The 13,541-nt window shown below is 68.0% G+C and overlaps 1 protein-coding gene across 2 annotated transcripts; it reads left to right on the top strand.

The window, feature by feature from the left end:
• The first annotated feature begins 116 nt into the window (after positions 1–116).
• Positions 117–12,044, top strand: KCNH4 (potassium voltage-gated channel subfamily H member 4). Of its 2 annotated transcripts, XM_068919316.1 has the most exons (16): positions 117–253; positions 3,580–3,813; positions 3,957–4,088; positions 4,428–4,555; positions 5,532–5,775; positions 6,072–6,229; positions 8,235–8,442; positions 8,650–8,844; positions 9,001–9,200; positions 9,647–9,896; positions 9,987–10,201; positions 10,648–10,695; positions 10,795–11,162; positions 11,364–11,517; positions 11,725–11,801; positions 11,956–12,044. In XM_068919316.1, the coding sequence occupies exons 1-15, from the start codon at positions 178–180 to the stop codon at positions 11,770–11,772; spliced, it is 2,658 nt and encodes an 885-aa protein (XP_068775417.1). In that variant the 5' UTR covers positions 117–177; the 3' UTR covers positions 11,773–11,801; positions 11,956–12,044. The 2 variants fall into 2 exon arrangements, with proteins under 2 accessions (XP_068775417.1, XP_068775418.1); XM_068919317.1 differs by lacking the exons at positions 11,364–11,517; positions 11,725–11,801; positions 11,956–12,044 and having other exon boundaries at positions 9,987–10,205; positions 10,795–10,947.
• Positions 12,045–13,541: the final 1,497 nt, after the last annotated feature.

Raw genomic sequence — 13,541 nt, 5'->3', positions numbered from 1 at the left:
CCGGTGCCGCGGGGCCGGTGGCTGCCGGAGCCGAGGCCCCTCCCGGTGCCGGCGGGGCGGGGCGGGGGGCGGAGCGGGGGCCCCGGGCGGGCCGGGCCGGGCCGAGCCGAGCCGAGCCGGGATTAGCCGGTGGCACCTGCGGAGGGCCCGGGGGCGGCGGGCGGGCCCGGCGGGACCATGCCGGTGATGAAGGGCTTGCTGGCCCCGCAGAACACCTTCCTGGACACCATTGCCACCCGCTTCGATGGCACACGTAGGTCTGCGCCTCCCGGGCAGGGCCCGCTGCGGCGGGGGGTCCGGGGAGGGGGGGGCGGTGCCCCCGGGAAGCGGTGGGGAGGTTGGGGGGTCGCCCCGGGGCGGGGACTCCCCCCCCAAGGGCTAGGCGGGACACGACCCTCCACGCTCTCCATCCCGTCCCCGCCGGCCCGGGACCCCCCGGCGGCCCTGGCCGAGTTCAGTAATTCGGGGACCCCCGTGAGACCCAGCCGGGCTCGGCACCCCGGGACCCCCCCCACCCCGTGCAGCCCTGCCAGACTGGGTGACCCGGGAACATCCGTGTTCTCTGGGTGGGCTCGGACACCCCCTTTCCCCCAGGCGACCTCTGCAGCTAGGGGACCCTCCCGTGCAGCCCAGGGGGGTCGACACCCCCGGGACCCTCTGCGCAGCCCGGGCGTGCTCGGTGACCTGGGCACCCCGCGCAGACCCCCGTGCAGCCTAGGGCGCTCGGTACCCCGGGGCCTCCCTTTCCCCCCAGGGGGCTCAGCACCCCGCCGTGGGCCCGGGGCCCCGCGCAGACCCCGCTCCAGGGCGGACTGGCCGCGCTGCCGCTCCCGCCGCCGTCGGGGCCGCTCAGCACCACGGACAGTTCCCGGCCAGCCGGGAGGCCCCGGCGCCGCGGCAGGGTCCGTCCGGGGGGCCCGGGGGGTCCGGGGGGCCGAGCCCCGGCCGCGGCGCACGGGGGGCCCGGGGCAACCTCCGGGCCGGGGCTTCAGCCAGCTGGGGCGAGGGAAAGGGCTCGGCTCCATCCCCAGCGCCGTGAGCCGCCGGTGCAGCCGTCGGGAGCCGCGTGTGCCCGTCGCCTCCGCGGTGCACAGAGGGGTGTGGGGAGCATCGCACCGGGCTTCACCGGGACCTCTGCACCGGAGAAACTCCCCTTGCTTGCACAGGCCAGCTCTCCACGGGCACCTCTGCCTGGGGTCCCCACGGGCTTCACCTCCTGGTGCTCAGGTGCCGTGCGGGGCCCTGCCCACCTCTAGGGCCTAGTTAGAAAAGCCTCTCGTTTGCCTGGAGTTGTGTCCCTGGAAGAGGTGAATACTGAGAGCCGGGGCTCGGAGCACGGCTGTTGTCCTTGCTGACTATTTTGCAGCCTCTTTCCACAGTTGGAGGTGCTGGAGTGTCCCTGGGAACTGGGCTCCTCCCTGTGTCCATGTGCCAGTGCTAGGATGGATTAAGGCCCTGGCACGTTGGAGAAGGGATTGTGCAGCGGTGCCATGTGCCAGCTGCTGGCAGCCACTCAGGGACAGGTCCTGCTCAGTCCTGACCCCAGGCCTCCCCAAGATCACCTGGAGCAGGGGCCCCCCAGACCCATCCTGCTGGCACAGGATGTCATTTGTCCATAGAAGCTGTCCTTGGGGGTGTTACCCTCGAGATTCGTCATGCATAACAAAGCAATGAGCCCCCTCAGCCAGCCCCGGCTCAGAGACAAGCAGCTTCCAAAGGCACCAGGAGCTCCCCTCAGCTCTGAGCTGCTGGCAGCCCTCTGTGGGCAGCAAGGACAGCATCCCCCTTTCCCGGCCCTGGGGCCCTGGAGACCTGGATCGGGGCTTTCAGATGCAGCAGCTCTTTCTTCCCAGGGGAGCTGCCTGGGAAGAGTAGGAGAAAGGCCTCAGGAATCTGCCCTGGGGATGCCTGGGAATGAAGCTGGCTGACAGCATCCTGCCTTCAATTGCTCAAACCCGCCTTCCAGGCACTTTTAAATAGTGTCCAGCTTTGCGGGTTTGATGTGTTTGTTATCGGCTTTATCTGCCATGGAGAGGGGCTTTAGCTGCAGTGATACATGATGCGAGTTAACCCTGGCTGTCCCGCGCAGCTGCTCCCTGCTTGGCCTCAGGTCACTTGTCCAGGCAGGCCGGTCACTGTGCAGGGGGCCGCTGAGCCTCCGACACGGCCACATTCCCCTTCTCATGGCTGAGCTGCTCCTAAAGGCGAGTCCTTTTTTCCCTTTCTAATAACACACCCCGGACAACGCAGTAATCCTGGCTCATCAGAGCCAAAATCTGGCCTTAGTCACAGCCTCAAGCTATTTTTGTTTCTCTGAGCTAATCCGGGGTTGAGCTGTGCTGCGGTGGCCCTGGCGCAGCCCCCCCCCACCCCAGGCTGTGTGTGGCTGGCACCCCTTCCACAGCCCCTTCTGCCCTTGCCCAGGCCGCTGCGGTCCCGGCACGGCTTCGCTGCCTCTCTGTGGGTGCCGTCATCTGCGGCTGGCCTCCCTCTCCTTCGCTGTGAAACCGGGCAGCCAGCGTGTTTCCTGCTGCCAGTGCCTGGCATGTGGGGTGGAGGGGCCCCTGGCGGGTGGGAACACGGATGCCGTGAGCCCAGCTGCTGCGCGCGCTGGCTCCTTGGTGTCGCTTTTGCACGAGGCCATCTGTCCCCACTGGCGCAGCGCCTGCGCTAGGTGCTGCTCCGGGCCCTGCTCTGCCCGGCCAGCAATGGCCTTGGCAGCGGCTGGGTGGGATGTGGTGCCAAAATAGCCGCAGGAGCTTGGGGGGTGGCAAGGGCTTTCGTCTGCCCCGAGCCACCTGGCTGCTGGGGTGGGAGTATTGCTGGGGGAGCCACGAGTGCTGGCGGTGCTGGGACAGGGCAGAGATGGTGTTTCCCCTGCACATCTCCTTTGCCTGGCTCAGCGTGGACTGCCTGATTCAGCCCAAGCATTCGCAGTGGGGCTGGGGGCTTTTCTCTCTCCCTCTCAGCCAGGGTGGCCCCCTGGGGGCCCCAGCGCTGCAGCCTGGCCATGTCCCCACCAGCAGCTCCTGGCCGGGTTTGCTGCTGTTCCTGCTAAGCCGCTGTAGCCCCAGCGGGAAGGTGGGAGCAGCAGATGGCGAGGGGGAGGCGTGAATCGCGTCGCTTGGGATCGCGTCTCTGTGACGATGGGAGCCAGGAGCTATATCTGGGCTCCTTCCCCTTCCAGCACAGCGGGGCTGGGGCCTCTGGGGTGCCAGAGTGGAAGGACCACCCCAGGAGCCTGTCCCGGGGGCCCCCCAGCTTGGGCTGGAGATGGGCCCTGGTTCACGTGATGGTGCACATTTCTGCCTGACTCTGCCAGCCCTTGGTGGGCTGGATGGTCCTGGGAACTGCGGGGCAAGGCCGGTGGAGGTGGGACTCCATGTGTGGCCTGGGGAGTGGTGCAGGGAGCCAGAGGCCTGGGCACTTTGCCGCTGCAGGAGGAGAGCAGGGTCTGCAGAGGGGAGCAGATGACAGTGAGATGAATACCTGGTCCCCTTCCGGCACAGTGCAGCGGTAGTTCATGCCTCCCAGGGTGGCCCCCTGCCTGCTGCAGCAGCCGTGTCTCTCTCCTTTCAGACAGCAATTTCATCCTGGCCAACGCGCAGGTCCTCCGCGGCTTCCCCATCGTCTACTGCTCCGACGGCTTCTGCGACCTCACCGGCTTCGCCCGCACGGAGGTCATGCAGAAGAACTGCAGCTGCCGCTTCCTCTGCGGGGCAGAGACCAGCGAGCCCGTCCTGCAGCGCATCGAGAAGGTGCTGGACGGCAAGCAGGAGTACCAGACCGAGGTCTGCTTCTACAAGAAGGGGGGTGAGTGGCACGCGGGGCTGGGCCCTGCGGGATGCGGCGCTGGCGCCCCGGGGTGCTGCCCGTCCTGGGCTCGGGGTGAACCTGCCGGCACGGAGAGCAGCAGAGGGCCTGTCCTGCCCTCACCGCTCCTCTCCTCCATGCAGGAGCTGCTTTCTGGTGCCTGCTGGACATTATGCCCATCAAGAACGAGAAGGGGGAGGTGGTGCTCTTCCTCTTCTCCTTCAAGGACATCACAGAGACCCGGGGCAAGAGCCACCTGGGTGACAAGAAGGAGGGTGAGCCATGACCATGGGATGGGGTTGGCATTCGGGAGCGGTATGCACAGTGGGCGCTTGGCAAAGGGGTTCTTGGTTCCCAGCTGGATCCTGCCCAGCGTTGTGTGCCCAGCCTGTGCTCCTGGTAGCACAGGCAGCATCCCCAAAATGGCCTTTGCTCTGTTGCACCATGGCAGCTCCCAGGAGCCGCTGTGTCCTGGAACGGGACGGGAGCAAGGGGACAGAGCTGCCCCAGCTGCTGGAGCCTGCAGAACTCGGCTGAGCCACCCTGCGTGCCGAGGGGTCCCGCCGGTGGCCGGGCAGCTTTCCCACTCACTGAGCCTTTCTCGCCCACTCCAGAGAAGCAACGGAGCAAGAAGTCTGGGAGCTCGCACCTGCGGGCGGCACAGAGGCAGGGCCGGACGGTGCTGCACCGGCTCAGCAGCCAGTTTGCCCGGAGGGACCGCGGCGAGATGAAAATCAACCGTGTAAGGGCCCGAGGGAGCCCCTGGTTTTGCCCGATGCCTCCCAGGCAGGGGCTCTGTGTGCAACTCCCTGCCCTCCTGCGGGCACCAAAACGCCCTGGATCCCAGGCAGCTGCACTGCGGTCCTCAGTGCGGATGCAGCTTGTTGGCAACAGGAGAGCGGCCACGGAGCGCACGGAGCTTCCCATGGGCAGTGCCAACCTTTGGGCAGCTCTTCCAGGCCTGCTTCTCTTATCGCACTTTAGCTGTCAAGAAAAACCTGGCTGCTCGGTCTCAAAGCCAGCGCGTGCCCTGGGGAGGGCGGTTACCAGGCTCCGGCACCGCGCTGTGCCGGCAGCGGGGTTTCCAGCAGGAACAGGCACGTACCTCGTACCTGCGCCAGTCTGCTCATGTGGATGCGGTGCCCCCGGGCAGGGGGAAACCTGGGCAGCAACAGGCGCCACCTGCAAATGCTGCACCAGGGAGGGGGTCCGTGACCAGCTGGGCTGGGTCCAGACCTGGCAAAACATCTCGGCATGCCAGTTCTGAATTGTGGAGGCTGTAGCGTGCTGGGCTGCGGGAAGGGGCCAGGCTCTCCCCTCACCCAGGCTGTGCATTAGCTGCTCCCCAGCAGAGCTGCCGCTGCTTTGCAAAGAGGGTGGCAGCAGACTCTGCCGGGGCTGCCCGCAGCGTGAGAGTTTGCACATTGGAGCATTCTGGGCAGCAGCCAGTGGATTATCAGTAATAGTATTAGCATAACACTAATTTATTTGCCATTATGGGGTATACTGCGCCTGCCTCTGTGGGTGACCTTAGCGCAGGCCATGTTGCATGTGCCCCCTTGGAAATGCGAGTCCATCACCCTGGCATCTGGGCAGGCATCAGAGGAACCTGCAAGCCAGTGGGGGTCTCATGCGGACAGGGGTGTACATGGGCCTCTGTCCCCTCTCGTGTGGGGACAGTCCTCATTCATGGGTGCCATCCCTACCGTTTCCTCCAGAACATGTTTGAGAACAAGCCATCCATCCCTGAGTACAAAGTGGCTTCGGTGCAGAAGTCCCGCTTCATCCTGCTTCACTACAGCGTCTTCAAGGCCCTCTGGGACTGGCTGATCCTGCTGGCCACCTTCTATGTGGCTGTCACCGTCCCCTACAACGTCTGCTTCACGGGCACGGAGGACAGCCCATCGGCCACCCGCAGCACCATCGTCAGCGACATCGCTGTGGAGATGCTCTTCATCCTGGGTAGGTCGGAGCCGGGGCCCAGGAGTGCCCTTCCTGGGTGAGAGGACGAGCCCGGGCAGGGGAGGGCTGCAGCCCGAGGAGAGGCCCTGAGGATGGAGGAACGGGGAGCGGACATTGCTTGCTGCCGGTATCAGCTGGTGCTGGCTTTATCCCACTGCCACCACAGCCACCTCAGCTCGGAGCACCCATGGGAGCAGGACCGGGGACTGGGACCGGCCGCAGGTCCCCCAGCCCCAGCTCGGCCGGCCGCGGAGGCAAGGGGCACTGAGCGCTGGCCGCACGCTCTCTCCGGGCAGATATCATCCTGAATTTCCGCACCACGTACGTGAGCCAGTCGGGCCAGGTGGTGTACGACCCCCGCTCCATCTGCATCCACTACGTGGCCACGTGGTTCTTCGTGGACCTCATCGCCGCCCTGCCCTTCGATCTGCTGTACGTGTTCAACGTGACCGTGGTGAGTGCTGCTCGCGCCGCGGCCCGCCGGCGCAGGGAACGGCTCCCTTTGGAGGCACCGGTTCGCACGTGCCTGCCTGCGAGCCGGCTCGGGGAGCGAGGGGAAGCGGAGATGGCAGCTATAGCGGGAAGCCTCCCACGTACCTTAATTTAACCAGAGGCAGCCACAAACGCCAGCAACTGCCAAAGCGCCGCTGCAGAGCTGCAGGCAGTGCCCGCCCCGCGCACAACGCGCGTGTGCTCTGCAGGGGCCAGGGAGATGGCCTGAGAGGGGCTCATCCACATACGGGTGCAAATACCCTGTGCGCCTGCACGTCATGGCAGTGCTTGTGATGGGCGCTTGCACAGCTCTGGAAGGGAGGGGGAATCCTGCGAGCAGGAGGGCAGAGGATGCCCCAAGCGCCTGGGAGCTGCTGCTGCACACCGGTGCTTGCGCAGCGGGGAAGGGGCTGCCTGGAAGCGCTGGGGACGGCCATGCTGTGGGTGCCCCGCTCCGGCACCGCGGGGAGGAGCAGAGCAGCCGGCAGCGCAGCCTGCTCCGATGGCAGCCCCGCGGGAGAGAGCCCCTGGCATGGTTCCCTCGCCCGTGGGCCCACTGCAGGGCGGATCTTCCTGCACCGTGTCCCAGCCTCCTACCACGGCGTTTGAGCCACCCTCAGAGGGAGGCTAGATTTGGGAGCGGCATGTGTGTGTAGCTGGGATGCAGATTCAGCCTCCCATTTCCAAAATTGATGGTCTTGCCCCCCCCATAGGCATGCACAGAGGTGTGCATGCAGACGGACACACACACACACACACACACACACACACACACAAGCATGCATGCAAACGCACACATGTGGGCACACGGAGGCTCCCAGCCTGAGCCTCCAGCAGCCCCCGCAGGGCCTCAGCTGAGCAGCAGGGCAGGGATGTGCTGCCACAAGTGTGTCACAGCCCCGTTACCATCCTCTGCTAATTGGAGAAGGGAGGGAAGGAGCGAGGCGAGTGCAGAGGCTGTAATTATGCTTATTGGAGGCACCGCAGCAGAGCAGGGGAAGGCGAAGGTGCTAGGGGGCTGGACCTGCCCCCTGAGCCAAACCGGCTCCGCTCGTGCCCCAGCTGGTGCTGCCGGCCACAAAAACAAGCTGGCCGGAGCGCAGGCCGCTCCCCGGGCCGCAGGCAGCCTCTGCCAGGGCAGGGTGAGCCAGAGGTGCACGGGGAGCAGTGCCCTGCGTTGGGGGGCTGCAATGCCAGGGCACAAGCAGCCATTTCCTGCAAAACACTGCTGAGGGACCGAGTTTGCAGTGCGGCAGCTGCCCGGACAGGGGCAGCGGCAGTGGGAGGCCCCCCAGGTGGCGGGGAGCTGAGCCGAGGTGAGCCGAGCAGCCCCAGGAGCCGCGCCGTCCCGGCCGGCCTCGGTGGGTGTCTGGCCTCGGCAGCGGCTAACGCGCAGCTGCCTTGGCTGTGCCCCACGGCCCTGGGCTCCCTGTAATGCCCGACGTGGGCCAGGAAGGGAAAGGAGGATGGAGACAAGCATTTTGGGCAGAGTGGGAAGTCCTGGGAGCGGATGGCACCAGAGCAGCATCACTGCACGTTCAAATCAACCCGCCTAACCCAGGGCATCTCTAGCTTGCTGGATCTGCAATCTCTGCAGGCGAGACACAGCCTCTTGCTGAGACTTCCCTTGCAAAGTAGAGTAGATCAGCCTGGCTTCACCATAGCTTCACCACATCCAGCCTCTGCTGCTCGCTTCATTCTCCTGCTGGTCACCTCCCTTCCCGTCTCCTGGGGGCATTCGGTGCCCTGATGACCCTGAGCCCAGCTGCCCGCTGAGCGTCGGGTATGGCGGTGGACGGCTGTTTGGGGAGGGAGCTCTTCCCAGCCTCTCCCAGCGCCCACCACCCTCCTGGCAGCTGCGGCCGTTCGGGGCCCCGTGGTGGCGGGTCCCTGGCTGGGGGGACGGCGGGCGGCGCTGCCTGGCCCGGCGGCAGCTCGTGGGTTCACCCGCCTGCCCCGCTCCCCAGACCTCGCTGGTGCACCTGCTGAAGACGGTGCGGCTGCTGCGGCTGCTGCGGCTGCTGCAGAAGCTGGACCGCTACTCGCAGTACAGCGCCATGGTGCTCACGCTGCTCATGTCCATGTTCGCGCTGCTGGCCCACTGGATGGCATGCATCTGGTACGTCATCGGCCGCAAGGAGCTGGAGAGCAATGACCCCCTGACCTGGGACATCGGTGAGCGGGGCCGGTGCGGCACTGGCTGCACGGGGCGGGGGGTGAGCGCCGCACGCCCGGGCCGCCCGGGACCGCTGCCCGCAGGAGGCAGCAGCCTCATGAGGCAGCAGCGGCGGGTTGGAGCCCTCCTGGCTGGCTGCCGCGGAGGGCAGGGACGGGGCTGCGTGGGCCCCGCGCCCGGCGCTGACCCCCGGCTCTGCTTGGCAGGCTGGCTGCACGAGCTGGGCAAGAGGCTGGAGGCTCCCTACGTCAACAGCTCGGTGGGGGGCCCCTCCATCCGCAGCGCCTACATCGCCTCCCTCTACTTCACCCTCAGCAGCCTGACCAGCGTGGGCTTCGGCAACGTCTGTGCCAACACCGACGCCGAGAAGATCTTCTCCATCTGCACCATGCTCATCGGGGGTGAGGCGGGGAGCGGGGCTGGCTCGGGGACCCGTTGCGGGTGCCGATGGGCGCGTGCCCGCGGCCCAGCCCCCGTGCGGGGCGAGGGGAAGCTCCCCACGTTGCTGCGGGGCAGAGCCCCCGGTGCTGGCCTGACGCTGCCCTCCCGGCCCCCAGCACTGATGCACGCCGTGGTCTTCGGCAACGTCACGGCCATCATCCAGCGCATGTACTCGCGCCGCTCGCTCTATCACACCCGCATGAAGGACCTCAAGGACTTCATCCGCGTCCACCGCCTCCCCCAGCAGCTCAAGCAGCGGATGCTGGAGTATTTCCAGACCACCTGGTCGGTGAACAACGGCATCGATGCGAACGAGGTAGGAGCTGTTGGTGGCGCTGGGCCAGTCCTGCTCCCACTGCCCATCCTGCACCCTGAGCGTGCACTGATGGAGCCGGCCAGGCCAGCTCTGCGGGTGCAAGCATGCACCTGTGCACACATGTGAGTGTGCAAAGGTGCATGCACACATGCTGCTGCTGGGGGGATCAGCGCTGCAAGCTGGGACTGGGCCACGACTCCTGCCAGCACGGGGAGCAGGGACGTGCACGGGGAGCAGAGAGAGCCGATTACAACAGCCAGAGGTGTCATGGGCTTGCCAGCCAGGCGCTGCTGGGCTCTGGCGAGGGCACCCCAGCTTGCTGCGCTGCACGATGCCCCATTGCTGGCAGGGGATCTCTCCCCCGGGGGCGGCAGGTCCAGCAGGGGAAGCCTGCTCTCCCTTCGCCCCACGTGTGCACCACCAGCGTCCCGACTCCGCTCCCCCAGCTGCTGCACGACTTCCCCGACGAGCTGCGGGCAGACGTGGCCATGCACCTGAACAAGGACATCCTGCAGCTGCCCGTCTTCGAGACGGCCAGCCGGGGCTGCCTGCGCTCCCTCTCGCTGCACATCAAGACCTCGTTCTGCGCCCCGGGCGAGTACCTGCTGCGCCAGGGCGACGCGCTGCAGGCCAACTACTTCGTCTGCTCCGGCTCCCTGGAAGTCCTGCGGGACAACGTGGTGCTGGCCATCCTGGGTGAGGGCAGCGGGCCCTGCTGCACGCGTGGACTGGGTGGCAGCTCAGGTGCCCTCACACCGCAGGGCTGTGACCGATCCCCTCCCGCAGGCAAAGGGGACTTGATCGGAGCCGACCTGCCAAGCAAGGACCAAGTGATCAAGACCAACGCAGATGTGAAGGCGCTGACCTACTGCGACCTGCAGTACATCGGGCTGCGGGGGCTCTGCGAGGTGCTGCAACTCTACCCCGAGTACGCCAGCAAGTTCACGGCTGACATCCACCAGGACCTCACCTTCAACCTGCGGGAGGGCAGCGAGATGGAGGTGGGTGCGTGTCCTGCCCCTGCACCAGCCCTGCCTCCCCCAGCGGCCGCCCTGGGGCGGGATGCCCCCGCGCAAGGCCGGCAGCGGCTGCGAGGATGCGAGGAGCTGGTGCTGGCTGGGACCTGCAGCCCTGCTGGGGAGCAGGGACGCTGTGCCACCCCGGCCATGCAGGCACAGCCTGGCTTCTCCTAGCTGCGAGCAGCTTGGCGAGTTTGCAATCGAGAGCATTTGCACTGTGGAAAGCCGAGGCGGATGCAAGGCTTGCAGACCGGGGCAGCGAGCGAGCCCTGGCAGAGTTCGGCGAAGGCTGCGCAGTGCCGTGGTGCAACGACAGGAGCAGGGGAAGGAGGGGGCGAGGGGCTGCAGCCTGGCGAGCCCCGGGGCCGGCAGTGGGCCCCCGCAGCCCCGCGTCCACATGCCGACGGGTCCGTGTGCTCTCTCCCCAGGGGCTCCTCCGCTACGCCCGGTCCCCGCGGCTGGCGCAGGCAGCACAGGTTGGTGCCCGGCTGGGGGGGCGAGCAGGGTGGGGGCAGCGTGGCTGGCCTCGGCACCCAACACAGGTACGGCCCTGACCTCCCTGCGCCCACCCGCAGCCGTGTCCGGACACTGGTGGCACCCCGGAGAAGCCCCTGCCCTCCATCCTCGAGGACGACGAGGAACCCGATGACGTTTTCCAGCGCTCACCCACCACCATCACCCGCCGCAAGCTGCTGCTGCCCAGCTTCAGCAGCCCAGTGCGCCGTGGGTCCCTCAGCAGCCTGCTGGGTGATGAGCTGTGCCAGCTCTCAGCCCTGCGGCGCAACTGCCGCTCGCCAGCCCACTGCAGCCGGGGCCACAGCCCCTCTCCACGGTGCCGGCGGGATGCCCTGCTCTCGGACAGGGAGGCCGGCAGTGGCAGGAAGCCAGCCAAGCTGCTGATACCGTCCCTGCACAGCTTTGGCCCCCCGGACCTCAGCCCCAGGTAAGGCTGGTGCATGCTGGTGGGTCTCATGCACCACGCGTGTCTGTGCATACGGGGCCACAGGCCACGCATGCGCACTTTGCCGTGTGTGTGTGCGGGAGAGGGCAGCCCCCTCCCCACATTGCACACACTGTCCTCTCCGGTGCTCCCCGTCCCGTGCACACGCGTGGCTGCATGGTGGGCTCCGCTCCGCTCCACCAGGCCGGCCCGGGACTCGCCCCCGGTCTGCACCCTCTCCCCTGCCCTAGGGTGGTGGATGGCATTGAAGACGACGGGGGCACGTCGGAGGCACAAACCTTCTGCTTCAATGTGGACCCACCACTGCAGAGCGCCTCGAGGGACTCCTCGACGTCAGGTACCTGCGGCGTCAGGCCAGGCTGGGCTGCGGCAGGGCTGGAGGGGCTCTGCCAGGGGCAGGAGCGAGCAGCGAGGGCAGGGCGAGCCCCGGGGCCGTCCCGGGCCCTCGTGCTCCTGCTTGGGGGCTGCAAGGGGGGAAGCAGAAGGGGCAGTGCATCCCTTGGGGAGCTCTGCCAGGCTGAAACCGGTGGTGGTTTTCTGGCAGGGACCGACCCGGCCAGCCCAGGCCTGGACATGGAGGCAGAGGAGATAAAGCAGAACGTCCGGAGACTCAACCAGGAGGTACGGGGAGGTGCCGGGGCCCCTGGGGTGGGCACGTCTCCCGGACGGCTGCGCCGGGGAAGGCGGCCGGTCCCGGCGGCAGGCTGCGCGGCACGCCGGCGGCGCGGGGCTGCTCACGGCGCGGCCGTGCCCCCGGCTCTCCGTGCCTTTGCAGATCAACCACCTCAACCAGGAGGTCTCCCACCTCAGCCGGGAGCTGCAGCGCATGATGGAGCTGCTGCAGGGCCGGCTGGGCGCGCCGCTGCCCGCCTGCCCCTACGGCCTCCCCGGGGCCGCCGCCGCCCCGGGGCCGGGGCCGGTGCCGCCAGAGCCGCCCGGCCCCCGCAGCTCGGCCGCCGCCGGTCCCCGGGGCAGCGGCGGCCCCGGGCGCAGCCGCTCGGCGCAGGCGGCCCCCGCGCAGCCCCGGGCGCCCCGTCGAGCCGCGGCCGCGCCGCCCCTCTCGCCGCCGCCCGCCCGCTCGCCCCACTCCTCCGCCGGCTGCTCGGCCCGCCCGCCGCCCCCGGCCCGCCCGCAGCTCCGCTCCGGCCCCGCCGCCTCCCACTGACCCCGGCGCGCCGGCCGCGGCCGCGGGGCTCCGGGCAGCGCGCAGCCCCCGCCGCCGCCGCCGGTGCCGGCCCGGTGCCGTCTGCGCGCTGGCCGCTCTCCTCGGCCAGCCGGCGGACGGGTCCCGCCTGCAGCGCCCTCCTCGCTGCCCCTCCGCCGAGCCCCGGCCTCCGAAACCAGCAGGGATTTTGATACGCTTTTGATACTCTTTTCCCGCGGTTTGGGCTTTTTTTTCTTTTTCTTTTTTTTTTGGTAAGCCGGACCCCGCTGTCCCGCCCTGCTCCCCGGCCCCGGCGCCGCCGTCTGCGGCAGCAGCCTGACGGCCCCGGGCGTTTTGGGGGGCTCCGGGCGCTTTCGAGGCAGCGGCTCCCAAGAGACATCGCGGCCGGCACCGAGGCCTCGCGGCGGCGGCGGCCCTGGAGCTGTTGCCGTCCCCGCCGGCCGCTGCTCCGCTCTGGGCCGCGGCCCCTTCCTTCACGTTTTTCAGGGCTCTGATTGCTGTAGTTTTATTTTTTTACCCCCCGACGGTCCCTTTTGCAGACTGCAGCCCCCAGCCCTGCCTCGCCCTCCCACACCTCCCCGGCATGCCCTCTCCTTCCTGCGCGCCCCTACCCGCCCCCAAACTGCACAGACACACGTGGGAAATAAAAGCTCTATTTTTACAGCCCCTGGCTCCGGGTGGCTCATTTAGCCCCGGGCCGGGACTGCTCTTTGCCCTGCTCTGCGGTGGGACGGAGAAGGGGGGGGACGCGGGGCGCTGGGATCCCCTGAAGCACCAGCAGCCTCAGCTTCTGCCCCCCCCCCCAATGCACAAGGTTCCCTGTGCACCCGGATCCCCACCCAAGCACTGGGATCCCCATGCAACTGGACACCCCCCCCCTTGCACCAGGACTCCCCCTCTTGCACCTGGATCCCCATGCACCTGGACCCCCCCCCCCTTGCACCGGGACCCCTCCCTTTCACCAGGACTCCCCGTCTTGCACCCGGATCCTCATGCACCTGGACCCCTCCTTGCACCGGGCCCCCCCCTTGCGCCGGGACCCCCCCCCCTTGCACCCGGATCCCCTCTTGCACCGGACCCCTCCCCTTGCACCGAGATTCCTCCTTGCACCGGGATTCCCCCTTGTATCCGGATCCCCCCTTTCAGCGGGACCCCCCCTTGCACCGGGACCCCCCCTTGCACCGGGATCCCCCATT

This window comes from Struthio camelus, chromosome 25 (genome assembly GCF_040807025.1).
Source record: "Struthio camelus isolate bStrCam1 chromosome 25, bStrCam1.hap1, whole genome shotgun sequence".
Classification (NCBI taxonomy): domain Eukaryota; kingdom Metazoa; phylum Chordata; class Aves; order Struthioniformes; family Struthionidae; genus Struthio; species Struthio camelus.
The sequence above is the reverse complement of the archived record's forward strand: the minus strand, read 5'-3'. Positions and strand labels throughout refer to the sequence as shown.

Excerpts from the sequence above, each read along its gene's own strand:
- KCNH4 (XM_068919316.1), top strand. The coding sequence starts at position 178 with ATGCCGGTGATGAAGGGCTTGCTGGCCCCGCAGAACACCTTCCTGGAC. Across the intron at positions 5,776-6,071 it reads GGAGATGCTCTTCATCCTGG|ATATCATCCTGAATTTCCGC; the intron begins GTAGGTCGGAGC and ends CTCTCCGGGCAG. Across the intron at positions 6,230-8,234 it reads ACGTGTTCAACGTGACCGTG|ACCTCGCTGGTGCACCTGCT; the intron begins GTGAGTGCTGCT and ends CCCGCTCCCCAG.